This window comes from Taudactylus pleione, unplaced genomic scaffold (genome assembly GCF_031769625.1).
Source record: "Taudactylus pleione unplaced genomic scaffold, aTauple2 ptg000095l, whole genome shotgun sequence".
Taxonomy (NCBI): Eukaryota; Metazoa; Chordata; class Amphibia; order Anura; family Myobatrachidae; genus Taudactylus; species Taudactylus pleione.
This window is the reverse complement of record NW_028284497.1, coordinates 25,261,922-25,275,677: the sequence shown is the minus strand read 5'-3', so window position 1 is coordinate 25,275,677 and position 13,756 is coordinate 25,261,922. Positions and strand designations below refer to the sequence as shown.

The window sequence follows — 13,756 nt, the reverse complement described above, 5'->3', positions numbered from 1 at the left end:
CAAATGTAGGTTTATTTTCAGTTACACACCAGTAATGTTTACACATTTCACACTTGTGACAAAGGGACTTGTGGACCTTAATGGTTTGGTAACATCCAGTTCACATAAAGGTCAGAGAACCTGGTGTTACTGTTTATTGTCAAGCTGATCAGTTCACTTGTGAAAAATACAGTTGTTTTCTGAGTAACATCATACTCCTTCATTTTGTCAAAGATAACATCCTAATTTATAATACAAATAACTGGTTTGTATCAAAAAGCCATTGTGATATACATCGACTAAGAAAGACAATAGCACACATGCTTCCACCTTATTTGTCTAGATTGTATAGTTCAGTAAAGAGTGTAACATCCTTATTAAGGAAATACATAAAAAATTACAAAACAAAAAGTACTGTTTTTAATTTGCTTATGACAATTTTGAACAGTAGTCAGTAGTGCAGTACAACATATTATATAAATTGTTATATTAAATTAAATATAATGTTAATAAATATATGTTTAATCTATGTAATTCTTCCATAGGAAGGAAATATTTAATATTTTAATTGCATTCAGTTTGGGGTATATAAACCAATGAATTGTTGCATTGTTGTCAAAATACTAAAAAACATACAATTGATGTTAGAAAAAATATGATATAAGTAAATGCATGTAATATTTCTCCATGTGAATATAATTCTCTCCAATCGTCCCCACTTGTAGGATCTGCAAAATAGAAATACACAACTCAATTTTATTGAGATATATGTGTAACAAAATCAAATTTTAAAGCAATATTGGTTCCAAATCAGTGATGGTAAAATAAATCATATGTAAACTGGTACACAAAATATCATACCATATATATCCTATTCTGCAGCGAGTCACAGTGATACAGTAAGTGACTGATAAGGCCAATTATCTCCAACAGTCTATTATTTTGACTTAATCTAGAGTAAATACTACAATACTCAAGTTATTTACTGATATGCTGAAACACTACAAAATTCAAGCTCTTGTGAGTTTGTAGAGCAACCTTTGTTATGTTCCCAGTGCTGTGATAATTTAATCATCCACAAGTGTTAAAAAACTGTCCCCAAAGTAACCTTTGGTTGTCCAGCTGTGACCATCCTAACTGTACTCATTTAAATTTAAGTTTAAAATAAATTTGTTATGGTCTTTATAATTCAAGCATGTCTTCATGATCCAGAATTCTTTTTAGCACAGGCTGCCATGTAACTAACTACTAATTCTATTTGCAAATTGTTGCTACACTACCATGTTTTTATATTTTACCACCGTAGTTAATATAGCATGACTACAAGGTAAACTGTCACCTATTCCTGTTTGCCACCAAAAACCTGGGTCCGACCTCAGTTTTCAAACATGGTTCCAATCCAGGTCAGACACAGTTTACACAGCACCATCGATCTGAGTTATTCCAATGTCAGCCCCATTCACACTTAACCTGGGTCAGCCCTGCTAAACTTGTGAGGTCATAAAAAGTGGGAGGGGACTGCTCCACAACCACCAATCAGCTAATTTTAGGCATGACCCAGGTCGGATAACCCAGATTGCGCCGATTACATTGCACCATTACCCAGGTCAATCCTGGGTCTGACCCTGGTAGCTACCTGGGTTGGATTGCCTAGTCTCTTAACCCGGTTTATTTTTCAGGGACCCTTTTACACTGAGCTGCGACCTGGGTAGACCCAGCAATAAGCCAGGTTTTTGCTCTGGTGTAAAAGGGGTACTAGTTACAAGACTACATCTACATGGACAACATCTATAATTGGTTTAGTAAATTCAAAATTGGTACAGATAAACTGTATAAATTACTTATTGTTTGTTAACATGTTATTACATTTTTATGTAATATTCAAATGTTAAGGTCTTGTTTTTCACTTTCTATTTTAGCATACTTACATATGTGTACCAGTGTAAAACACACTATTAAGGCTAGATTATTCTTTATTCATCCCCTACCACTGCAGAAGGTTATCATTATGGCCACTATGTGGCCAGGATAAGTGGGATGGGGAGCCTGGTATTGCCTGTCCACACTCCCAAGAACCCCACTTTGCTGTAGTGAGCATGTAGACTGAAGCCCTGTTGTGCCATCCCCAGGGCATGCTCACTAGAGGGTCCTCTTACAATTTTTTTTGTATCTGTCCCTTGATACGTGGGGGAGGTATCAAACCTTGGAGAGAGATAATGTGGAGAGAGATACCAACCAACCAGTTCTAACTGTCATTTTTCAAACAGAGGGGTCTATTTACTAAGCCTTGGAGGGAGATAAGGTGAACGGAGATAAAGTACCAATCAACAAGCTCCTAACTGTCATTTTTCAAACACAGTCTGTGACATGGCAGTTTGGAACGGATTGGCTGGGACTTTATCTCCATCCAAGGCTTAGCAAATAGACCCCAGAGTTTGTAAAGTGTCAGTTAGAAGCTGGTAGGTTGGTACTTTATCCCTCTCCAATGTTTAATACATCTCCCCCATGGTGTTTCATTGGTGACAGTGGCATAAAGTAAAAAAAAAAAAGCAATGTGCAAATATATCAAAGAGGGTTGGAACCAAAATGTCCATGTGTAGTTAGTATTTTCAAAATAAAGTCACTTGACTTAGTGCCGCTGGGAAACACCCAAGCAGCACATGAGCAGTCAAAACTTCAGCAGCAAAGAGGAGAGCCAACATTGGGAGAGCACGGATTACTAGCAGATTTAATGCTCTCCCTTATCGAAAACACCCACTTTCATACATGCAGCCGGTAGCTGGACACACTTCTCTGTGACCCGGCGTCGAAGCAGGTCCAGATAAATAACGCCCGAAACCGGCCGAATCATACTGTACATTTCCCCCAATGGCCTCTAATGTTACCCTCATTTGCATGGCTGTAATGTAACCCCATTGTAAATGAAACCTAAGACACTCTCATATGACAACAATTACTTCTTTTTTTTTACAAATCTATTTACATGTTTCTTTAACCTGGATACATGTTTGTGAGTGAGTGAATAAATTCAATAATTGAATAACTTCGCTCAGAGTGAAGTAAAACAAGCTTACCGCAATTAGCTTGCATGGATTCCGCCAAGCAGTGAAGAATTCCATATGTGCAGCGACATAGCCTGCAGCCGAGCTGCACCCAGTCTCCGTGCCTAATTTTAGTGGCACAATTCCTAAGTGCAATAAAAAAAGTTTTGTGACAACAATATAAAAGTATCTCAAGAAATAGTTATCTAAAGATTTAAGAAATACTCTACATTGTTCTTGTTCAGCCGTAAAACTTCACATCCACATACATAACTCATGTGAATTGCTAAGGGACACTGTAAGCTACAAACTATTTATTATAGCTGGGACATCCACCGTCATTGGTGGCCCACGAAGAAATGTTAGAGCTGATATTGTCTGTTCTGATTTAGGGTGGTAGTAAGATAGATCATGAGTGAATATACCCGCTCACCCTGTAATATGGCCAAAGAGTAACAATAAAAAAAGGTTTAACAGATTTCCAGACACATTAATTTAAGGTGCAACAAAAAAACTAGTATAATGGCCACATTTGTGAGAGCCAACAAAGGGGTAAATCTAGAAAGAGGATTAATAAAGCAAAAAGAGTCTTGTGCAGTAGATACACTCTTTCAATCCTTGTACTTTGCTTTATCTGTCTGGCTACTTTCTGCATTTTGTTTTATTAACTTGTACGGGGATATTATAGATCACAGCATGGATTCATATATAATGCCATGTATTCTGTACAAGCTGCGAGAATACATAATCAAACTAGAAAACTAAAAAGGACGACAAGCTTTATAAATCACTGGTGTGGCTTATGGGAAGATTCCCAATTATACCAATGAAATGTCTACATAATTTACTGGCATGGGCCATTTGTGACAATTAAAATACTACTGGTGTTATTTTAAATGATTTATCTTAATAAAAACAAAACCTCTCATTCCCCGTGTAAGACTTACTTTTTCCTTTCATCATGTTCACAGTGTCGTCCAGTAAAATGCTTTGGGCAGGCACAAAAACTTCCTAAAACACAGGTTCCTCCATTCATACAGCAATTTCTGCTGAGTTTACTACCTTGAAGAAAAAGGAAACTGTTACTCAGACACACTTAGCATCTCTGCCCATATATCTTATTTTGTCTCCAGCCACCAAGAATCTTTAAAGGTTTACGTTTATTGTCTTGTAAAGCAATAAAATTAGCTGCCTGTTAGAAGTGTTTGTTCAGGTAAGACAGTTTTGTTTGCGCAAGGATTAAAGGACAACTACTAGAGATTAGTACTCCTCTTGTGGACACACTAGCCTGGGGGTAATACATGGTCCTGTCTAAGTATTTATATTACTCTTACCTATCAATTTAGGAGAGGTTCTGTGGAGCCATACAGGTCATAAATAGGATATGATTTTATAGTCATTAGACAATTCGTGTGATGTATTAATATGAAGGATTCGGTTTTCTATTAATTTGTGGCATTAATATTGCCATGCCGATGGTACAATGTATAAAATGGATAAAGCCAAGCACGGGAACATGTCATGTTTGATGATGTGCTTGACATTACACATTAAACGATAAAGTACATTTACCATAACTAAATAAATCTATATGTAAAATATTAAAAAAATATATATATAGTTTTCTTCAAAGCATGAGACACAGGACAGTGTGTTTAGCATTATGGTAATGGAGCCTATGGTCACCACATTCTATGTAGTTAGTAGTTCCGTCACTGTCTACACCCACTAACATCTCAGCGCAAGCACAGTGAATCTAAAACAAGGCTTTACTGCACATGTACAGGCGCCGCACATGCTCAGAAGGACAGAACGGAGATTGCGGAGGAAGGACTTCACCATTGAGTCACCCTTCAAAATTTTGCTGTGGGGCCAATGATGTACTGTTCTTCCTCAGATTGTTGCCCTTATTTATATAGTGTCAATATTCTGCAGTACTGTAAAACCAAAGAATGTTTGTTCATTATTCATACTGTGGCCCAGTGGTAAGAATTTCTGCCTCACAGTACTGGGGGCATAGGTTTGTTTGGTATTTCAGTCATGTTCCACAATCTAAAAGCCTACTGGTACTGTAGGCTTAGTTGGCTTCTAACTTTACTGGGGGGGGCAAGGACTGATGTAAAGCAATGTGTATTAAGCTGTAAGCTATTTAAATAACAATAATATAATAAAAGTAGTGTACTCACTGTCAGTGAGACCAGTGAAAGGAATAAGTGCTGCAGTATTTTGGTGTTTCCTGACTTCAGAGCTCCTGTTCATTCCTAGAAATGTATCCATGGCCCTGGTACCATTTATAAGTTGGGTCTTGGACTTGAGAGTTGTATTAAAGTGGTCTCTGTTAAAGGCTTCAGAACGTGTACTTCCTAAAATTGAAAGATTAGACTTTTCAGAAGGGTGACATTACAGAAGATATTGAAAGACCCAATGTACTGTATATACATTGCTCAAAAAAATAAAGGGAAGACTAAAATAACACATCCTAGATCTGAATGAATGAAATATTCTTATTAAATACTTTGTTCTTTACATAGTTGAATGTGCTGACACCAAAATCACACAAAAATTATGATTGGAAATCAAATTTATTAACCCATGGAGGTCTGGTTTTGGAGCCACACTCAAAATTAAAGTGGAAAAACACACTACAGGCTGCTCCAACTTTGATGTAATGTCCTTAAAACTTGTCAAACTGAGGCTCAGTAGTGTGTGTGGCCTCCACGTGCCTGTATGATCTCCCTACAACGCCTGGGCATGCTCCTGATGAGGTGGCGGATGGACTCCTGAGGGATCTCCTCCCAGACCTGGACTAAAGCATCTGCCAACTCCTGGACAGTCTGTGGTGCAATGTGGCATTGGTGGATGGAGCGAGACATGACGTCCCAGATGTGCTCAATTGGATTCAGGTCTGGGGAACGGGCGGGCCAGTCCATAGCATCAATGCCTTCGTCTTGCAGGAACTGCTCACACACTCGAGCCACATGAGGTCTAGCATTGTCTTGCATTAGGAGGAACCCAGGGCCAACCGCACCAGCATATGGTCTCACAAGGGGTCTGAGGATCTCATCTCGGTACCTAATGGCAGTCAGGCTACCTCTAGCGAGCACATGGAGGGCTGTGTGCTCCCCCAAAGAAATGCCACCCCACACCATTACTGACCCACTGCCAAGCCGGTCATGCTGGAGGATGTTGCAGGCAGCAGAACGTTCTCCTTGACGTCTCCAGACTCTGTCACATCTGTCACATGTGCTCAGTGTGAACCTGCTTTCATCTGTGAAGAGCACAGGGCGCCAGTGGTGAATTTGCCAATCTTGGTGTTCTCTGGCAAATGCCAAACGTCCTGCACGGTATTGGGCTGTAAGCACAACCCCCACCTGTGGACGTCGGGCCCTCATACCACCCTCATGGAGTCTGTTTCTGACTGTTTGAGCAGACACATGCACATTTGTGGCCTACTGGAGGTCATTTTGCAGGGCTCTGGCAGTGCTCCTCCTGTTCCTCCTTGCACAAAGGCGGAGGTAGCGCTCCTGCTGCTGGGTTGTTGCCCTCCTACGGCCTCCTCCACTTCTCCTGATGTACTGGCCTGTCTCTTGGTAGCGAGTCCATGCTCTGGACACTACGCTGACAGACACAGCAAACCTTCTTGTCACAGCTCCCATTGATGTGCCATCCTGGATGAGTTGCACTACCTGAGCCACTTGTGTGGGTTGTAGACTCTGTCTCATGCTACCACTAGAGTGAAAGCACCGCCAGCATTCAAAAGTGACCAAAACATCAGCCAAAAAGCATAGGAACTGAGAAGTGGTCTGTGGTCACCACCTGCAGAACCACTCCTTTATTGGGGGTGTCTTGCTAATTGCCTATAATTTCCACCTGTTGTCTATTACATTTGCACAACAGCATGTGAAATTGATTGTCAGTCAATGTTGCTTCCTAAGTGGACAGTTTGATTTCACAGAAGTGTGAATGACTTGGAGTTACATTGTGTTGTTTAAGTGTTCCCTATATTTTTTTGAGCAGTGTACTTTAAACTTACCAGCATATGAAAGCAGTTTCCAGGATCACATTGCAGAGTCTATACCAGGGGTGGGCTATAAGCGCCCCTTAACTACTCATCCCAGCATGCCTTGCAACAGTTTTAGCATGGCCAAATAGCAAAACTGTGTCAGGGCATGGTGGGACGTGTAGTTCTACTACAGCTGGGGGGCCGCTAATTGCCCACCCCTAGGCTATACAGTATTTCTGCACACATTGGGGAATTTTTAAGGAAAACTGTTCTACAGGTCACAAAAAGTTTGAGGTACCCATAGCAATTCTACCTACATATACTTATGTGTCCTAAACTGTACTAGATAGACAATTATTTGTTATTGGCAACAAAAATCTTTCTTTCTACACATTTATTCATGGAGCAAGTGTCACAAATGTCATCCAATGAGTGCAGAACTGGGTATACTGATACTATAACCCCCAACGTTAAATACTGTAACCCCTGGATATAAACATGATACAATTGCATTAAATACTCATTTTCAAGACATTTCAGCTTTAACACATGTACAGCGTGTGGCTAAAAAATGCTTTTAAACTGGGACAGTTTATCTACGTGGCAAATGCAGAGAATTAATTAAAATGAAATGCACATTTTATTGCTTGAGAAGGCTAAATAAGTAGTTTCTACCTTGTTGTTCCATCTAATGGTGACTAAAATGACAATATTTGTTTCTTATAGTGTACACAACTTGTATACAGCTGTCTAGGGGAGTTAGTGTGCAGTAAAAGAAGGCACCACTTCAGCTGCCACCTGGTTCTACATGAATTTACAAAGAAATGAACACTTCTTACCTCTTTCAAAGTGAGAAGCCCACAGAGTCAATGCTATTATAATTAACCTGATAAACAAAGAAACAAGTGTCAGTGTTAGTGTCATGACCCACTATATCAATAAACTGGAAGGAACTGTATTTGTGGGAGAAGTACCAAGCCTTGGAGAGAGATACAGTGGAGAGAGATACAGTGGACAGAGATACAGTGGAGAGAGATACAGTGGACAGAGATAAACCAATCAGCTCCTGACATTTTAATTTCAAACTCTGTAAAATGACAGAAGCTGAATGGTTGGTACTTTGTCTCTCTCCAAGCTTTGATAAATCTTCCCCTTTATAACAGAGTGAAGCTGTGATTCTTAGGGAAAGATACTGAACCTTGCGTATGATAAATAGTGATAACCTCTAGTATATTAATTGTTATCAACATTAATTTACTCCACAGTGCTTTAGAATTGGGAATAAATACAGTAATAAAACAAGACTTGGCATTAACACAAAGAAGTAAAAGGGCCTGGCTCACAAGTAATTTATAAGGCATTCATTATATGGACTCTGACACCAGACCAAAGGCTGCCAGCAGCGACAGTATGTTTGATACCATGCTACATAACTTCGACAAATTGTACACCACAAGATGTACACATTGCCTTACAGAAGCAAAGTCCTCAAATAAAGAGAGTCATGGTAAGCACACAAAACAGGAGAATGATTTTCAAATCCCACTATTGCCTTTCACACAATACACATTTAACATACACTAGTATATGACAGTAATGGCCAAACTAACCAAGCATATGGTAGCCCCACATTATACACTATTTATGCAACTTTTACATATAGGCATTTATCCACATCAAATTCATCATGGGTCATCTATATATTTTATAAAATAAAAGTAAGAAAGTCATAGCAAACAGTGTTACTGTATTATCTACAACTGACACCCCTCCACCATATTAAAAATCTGAGGCCCCGAACACAGTTGAATTATTAGAGAGCCTCATAGGGGTCCTTGGTTGGGTACCATGGACATCCTCAGTGTTTATTTGTAAGGAGCCATAAAAATCTACAAATGCAGACAGCGTTACAAATCATATAAAATGCATGTTACACCTAAACACGGGACAGGTGCATACTGTAGAAGTTTGAGGGTAGAGGGTCCCTGCTCTTTACAGCTTACAGTAAAAGGGACATATTTTGTAAGTAATGTCTACAGATTACACAGGCCTGCAAGTGACATACTGTAAGTGGGAGTCCTCATAGTATAAGCACAATTCCTGTTTTAGAGGGGGGAATTCCATCTAACTGCAATGCTGTCTGTCCAATTGCAAAAATTCACATACATGACTTTCAATAATATACATAAAAGCAGTTTTCTATCCAAAAGAGCTAATAACCTATAAACCATATACAAGTGTATTATAATCATATTTAAAAATAAAATATTTAGATTGGGGCGCAATGTCTCAGTAAAGATCAAGTTGATTTAGTCTTACAATGTATTATGTAGTAACCGTGCAATATACCTTATTTAGGTGTGGTATGATTTATCGCCAGACGCAAGTCCGGCTGTTGGAATCCCAACAGCAGCTTCCTGACATGGGTGAAAATCCCGATGGTCCCTAAGGTAAGTATTCACTAACCTAATTCCGTCCCCTAATCCTAACCTTGCCCCCCAGTGCCTAACTCTAATCTCCCTTCTAAGTGCCTAAGCCTAACCCCCCCTTCCTCACCGCCTAAACCCAAGTCCCCCAGGGGGGACCTAACCCTAAGTCCCCCCCGGGGGTGCCTAACCCTAACCCTCCCTCCCCCTAGCCTAACCCTAACCTCCCGAGGGGTGCCTAACCCTAAGTCCCCCCCGGGATTTAGACACCTGTCATTTAACCCTCGCCGGGATAATCTACTTACTAAATCTTTACTGAAAGCACAATGTTGTACTGGAAATTTATAATCATAAAGGTTGCGTGCTTTGCATTTTTTCTGCTAAACTTGTTATGGGGATGTAGTTAAAATACCGGCAGACGGGATTCCGGCAGCTGATATACCGATGCCAGAATCCCGACGCCGCTATGCTGAGTGGGATCAGGATACCGACATTTGGTATGAATTCCAGAACACCCGGACGTTGATAATTAAGATAGTTACCCGGGGATGGGGTGGTTAGGATTAGGCACCCCCGGGAGGATTTAGGGTTAGGCACACCGCAGGGAGGATTAGGGTTAGGCTGCGGGGGGGGGGAGGGTTAGGGTTAGGCACCACTGGGGAAAGGATAGGCTAAGGCACCCCCCAGGAAACTCAGGTTTAGGGTGCGGGCAGGGGGTTAGGTTTAGGCAACACTGGAGGGAGGTTAGGGGAAGCCACCACTGGGGGGAGGTTAGGGTTAGGCACCACTAAGGGAGGGTTAGGGTAGGGAGAGAGGGAGGGTTAGGGTACTTACCTCCTCTGTCGGGTTCTTCACAGTTCGGGCTTCTGGCATTGGGATTTAAACCGGCGGCTATTGATATCATACCCATACCTTTATGAACTTAATATTGTTATATTTGACTGGTGGAATAGATTATACTGACCTATTCACAGGGAAACTAGTTGTCCTTTTAATTTTTAAGAAAACACATGCAGTATATGTTCTTTTTCCACAGAGTATAGCCATAATTCTTCAAGGGTACTGCGGTGTGCAGCAATTTATAAACCTCTGAAAAGTTCAGCTCTTGGAGCTTGAAATAGATAGGCGACACCATCTGGAGATATTGTTGACTACTGTATAGGCCTTGGCTGAAAATGGGAGTTAATTTCTTCGCCACTGCAATAAGCAAGTAGTGAAGGGACTTTCAATGGGGTACATTCATCTATAGCTGTATACACAAGGGAGCGACCGACAGTCCCGATGTTTTCCCTTGAGTTGGATATGAGTGCCCACACTAGAAGGCTGGTTTGATGTGCAGACACTCGCATACTGGGCCTGATTCAGACCCGCTCACTAGCGCTGAGCGCTCGCAAGCGGGTCGATGTTGGCCCAGTGCACATGCGCACGACGTACCCGGCCCCTGCAAGCCCCCAAAACGGTTATGGCACACCTGGATCTGAGTCACCACCTCCCTGTTGCCACCCACAAATGGTCCTAGTCTGTCAATCACTTTGCCAATAAATACTCACTGCAAGTGGCATCAATAATGAAACATGATGCATGCACAGTGGGACTCAAACGCATGGGCGTATTAAGAGAGGAGGGGGCCCGTGTTCATTTCCCGTCTGGGGCCCCTTCCTCTCTCCCCGGTGGCCGGCAGCAGACTGACTTGTCTTGTGGCGGCAATTTTCCAGCGTTTTGTGCAGGGCTGAGACACCCGACGCAGGACCTCGGAGAGGTAAGTATTAGATAATATGGGTGCAGGGTGTGCAGTGCGTGCCCCCCGTGGACCCAGGGGCCCGTGTGCATTGCACATCTCTGCACCCATTATAGATACACCCCTGCTCAAAGGCATGCCACTGATAATCGCACAACTGTGTAAACATCTGCATTGTGTCCATCTCTGAAACAGGCCCTTAGTCACAGCTGGCAGCTATAGGGAAAGGGAGCAGGTTAGGACATATGTGGATTAAACCTGCCTGTGTGTACTTAAGGCCCCCATACAGGGCACGATATGCGTGCCGATCCGACGTATCAGCACGATATAGGTACTATATCGTGCCATGTTTGGGCACGATATCGTACCTGATATCGTGCTGCGCGCTCCTGCGGGGTCGTACATCGCATTCCCAGGTCTTCCTGCAAAACCATCTGACCTGAGATGCGATGTACGATCCCATTTAGATGAAGGAGGGGGAAGCCGGCATATCGTGCAGTCTTCAGGGACCGCACAATTGCCAGCGGTGACAGCATGATCCGTCTGCCGACGGATCGGCAGTCACCCTACACGGAGGATCGCACTGTGTATGGCCACCTTTAGCCTTACAGTGCACTAAATAACATTTCACAGCATTCTGTATTTCCATTTATGTAAAACACAACCAAACCGAACATGAAAGATGTATTAAAAAAAAACACAAATGACCGCAGATCATTCATCCTGCTGTTACTAAGCTTTATTTCATAATATAAGATATGTGAAGAAAACATTATTTCGTTCCTTTTCTCCTCAGGGCAAATACATCAATAAACATGTAACAGCCACTCCAGTACTGCAGAGACCATTGATTATTAGATATCCCAAATATCAAGCCCTATAATGCTAGCCTGCTGGAGCATTGGCAATGAAACATTTAATCAGGTTGACAAAGAAATGGGAAACAGAATAGCAGCAAAAAGCAACCAAGACACCTGAACTAGAGAAGCAGGTAATGGAAATCAGCGGTAGTGGTGTAGCGGATTCTTGCTAGTGCAGTCATGTGTGAAAATGAAAATCTTAAAAGCCCAAGGCTATATTTACAGGTCATTGCAAAAGTCCATCAGAAAACGTGGCTCTTAACGCACTGTTCTAGCAAAACTCTGAAACAATTAGTATTAGCATGAGAGCACACCACAGTTGATTTGGCAGAAAAGTTAATTGTTTTTATCCACCCGCTTAAAAGAGTAATTTTGCCTCAGCAAACATCAATACCAAATCATTCTCTGCTTCTTCCTGGCTGATTTCTAGGCCCTGCTATCTGTGGGCCGCACTGAGAGCTCTCCTAATTGGAAATTGACATTTTCAATGTAGCAATTGACATACAAATCTGTAGATTCCCACAGTTTAAAAAAAAATACATTACTGAACAGCTGAAAATCTTACTGTACATTGCCTCGCTGTGTCCTAAAAGATAACATGTACTTTGTTAAATTAAGATTGTGCCCAGAGAGGTTCAGTAATCTGCCATCCAAAGAGAAACAGCAAAGTATAGGGTTGAGTCTATTTATGTACTTGTGAAGTAATGCAATTAACAATTCTAAGTACAGTGATGACATCAGGAGAAAGACATCTACGCGAGGTGTTTCATTTATTTTTATTAATGTTTTTAAATAATAAATTACATCTGAATATTAATACTAAGCTAAAATGATATACTTGATATTTCCATGACCTTTATGACTGGAAAAGTAAAAGTACGACCATTTATAAGGTCCTCCCACATGCAAAAAATAAATAAATGGTATTTAAAATAAAAATTTGTTTAATCAATTGTGCAAATAAAATATGCTTGAGCTATACAAGTAAATGTTAGTAATAATTGTCCCATAGTGCCTGTAAATTTGTTAATATAAGAAAATGGCCACATATCAATACATAGAAAATGACTACAATTGTGTTTGTAAAACACTTAATTAATGAATGTTGATTTTTATTGCCTTAGGCTGAAATTGAAAGTAAACTCTTACCTCACATGTTTTCTCCAGAACATTTTCCTGGGAGCTAAATCTTGATGTGAAATTCCCTGTGGCTCTCAGTGCTGATTTCTAGTCCGTACAAAAAAGTAGAGATAAAAGTTTCTCTGAAGCTATTCCAATTTGTAAGATCTACTCCATGTTCATTTTAGGCCTTGGAATGTAGGGATCTTGAAGTCCGGTTGATAAAAATAATAATATTTTCTTTTTCTCCATAGCATACATATACATACAGTACAGCTTTAAGGTAATCTCCTGTTTGGTCTATGGCCAAGAGAACACAACCAGCATGTTCCCTGCACTCCTAGCTCCTCCCAACACATAATTAGCAAAAGGTGGAGCAGGCCACACAGGGTTTCCAATTTGTGTAGACCATGTAAACAGATTATCTCTGTACTGCTCATTGCTAATGCTGTCCAGTAAATTGGTATTCCCAAAGAAAATGCAGAAATAGAGCTGTTTTTTTTATGTAATCTAATATTTGATCTTATATGACACTTTCTAAATTTGATTGAACACTGAAGAGGATTTATAAAGCATGGTATGTACTTTTA

General features: G+C 40.7%; 1 protein-coding gene across 2 annotated transcripts; it reads right to left on the bottom strand.

Moving 5' to 3' along the window:
* Positions 1-566: 566 nt before the first annotated feature.
* LOC148526683 (cryptic protein-like) lies at positions 567-13,448 on the bottom strand. Of its 2 annotated transcripts, none has more exons than XM_088470267.1 (6): positions 13,197-13,448; positions 7,863-7,909; positions 5,207-5,383; positions 3,968-4,082; positions 3,054-3,166; positions 567-707 (listed from the first exon to the last, which is right to left on the bottom strand). In XM_088470267.1, exons 1-6 carry the CDS (start codon positions 13,217-13,219, stop codon positions 595-597), a joined length of 588 nt encoding a protein of 195 aa, XP_088326393.1. In that variant the 5' UTR covers positions 13,220-13,448; the 3' UTR covers positions 567-594. The 2 variants fall into 2 exon arrangements, with proteins under 2 accessions (XP_088326393.1, XP_088326392.1); XM_088470266.1 differs by lacking the exon at positions 13,197-13,448 and adding an exon at positions 12,613-12,685.
* Between the last annotated feature and the right edge of the window lie 308 nt (positions 13,449-13,756).

Excerpts from the sequence above, each read along its gene's own strand:
- LOC148526683 (XM_088470266.1), bottom strand. The coding sequence starts at position 12,647 with ATGTTATCTTTTAGGACACAGCGAGGCAATGTACA. Across the intron at positions 5,384-7,862 it reads GGCTTCTCACTTTGAAAGAG|GAAGTACACGTTCTGAAGCC; the intron begins GTAAGAAGTGTT and ends TTTCAATTTTAG. Across the intron at positions 708-3,053 it reads ATCCATGCAAGCTAATTGCG|ATCCTACAAGTGGGGACGAT; the intron begins GTAAGCTTGTTT and ends TCTATTTTGCAG.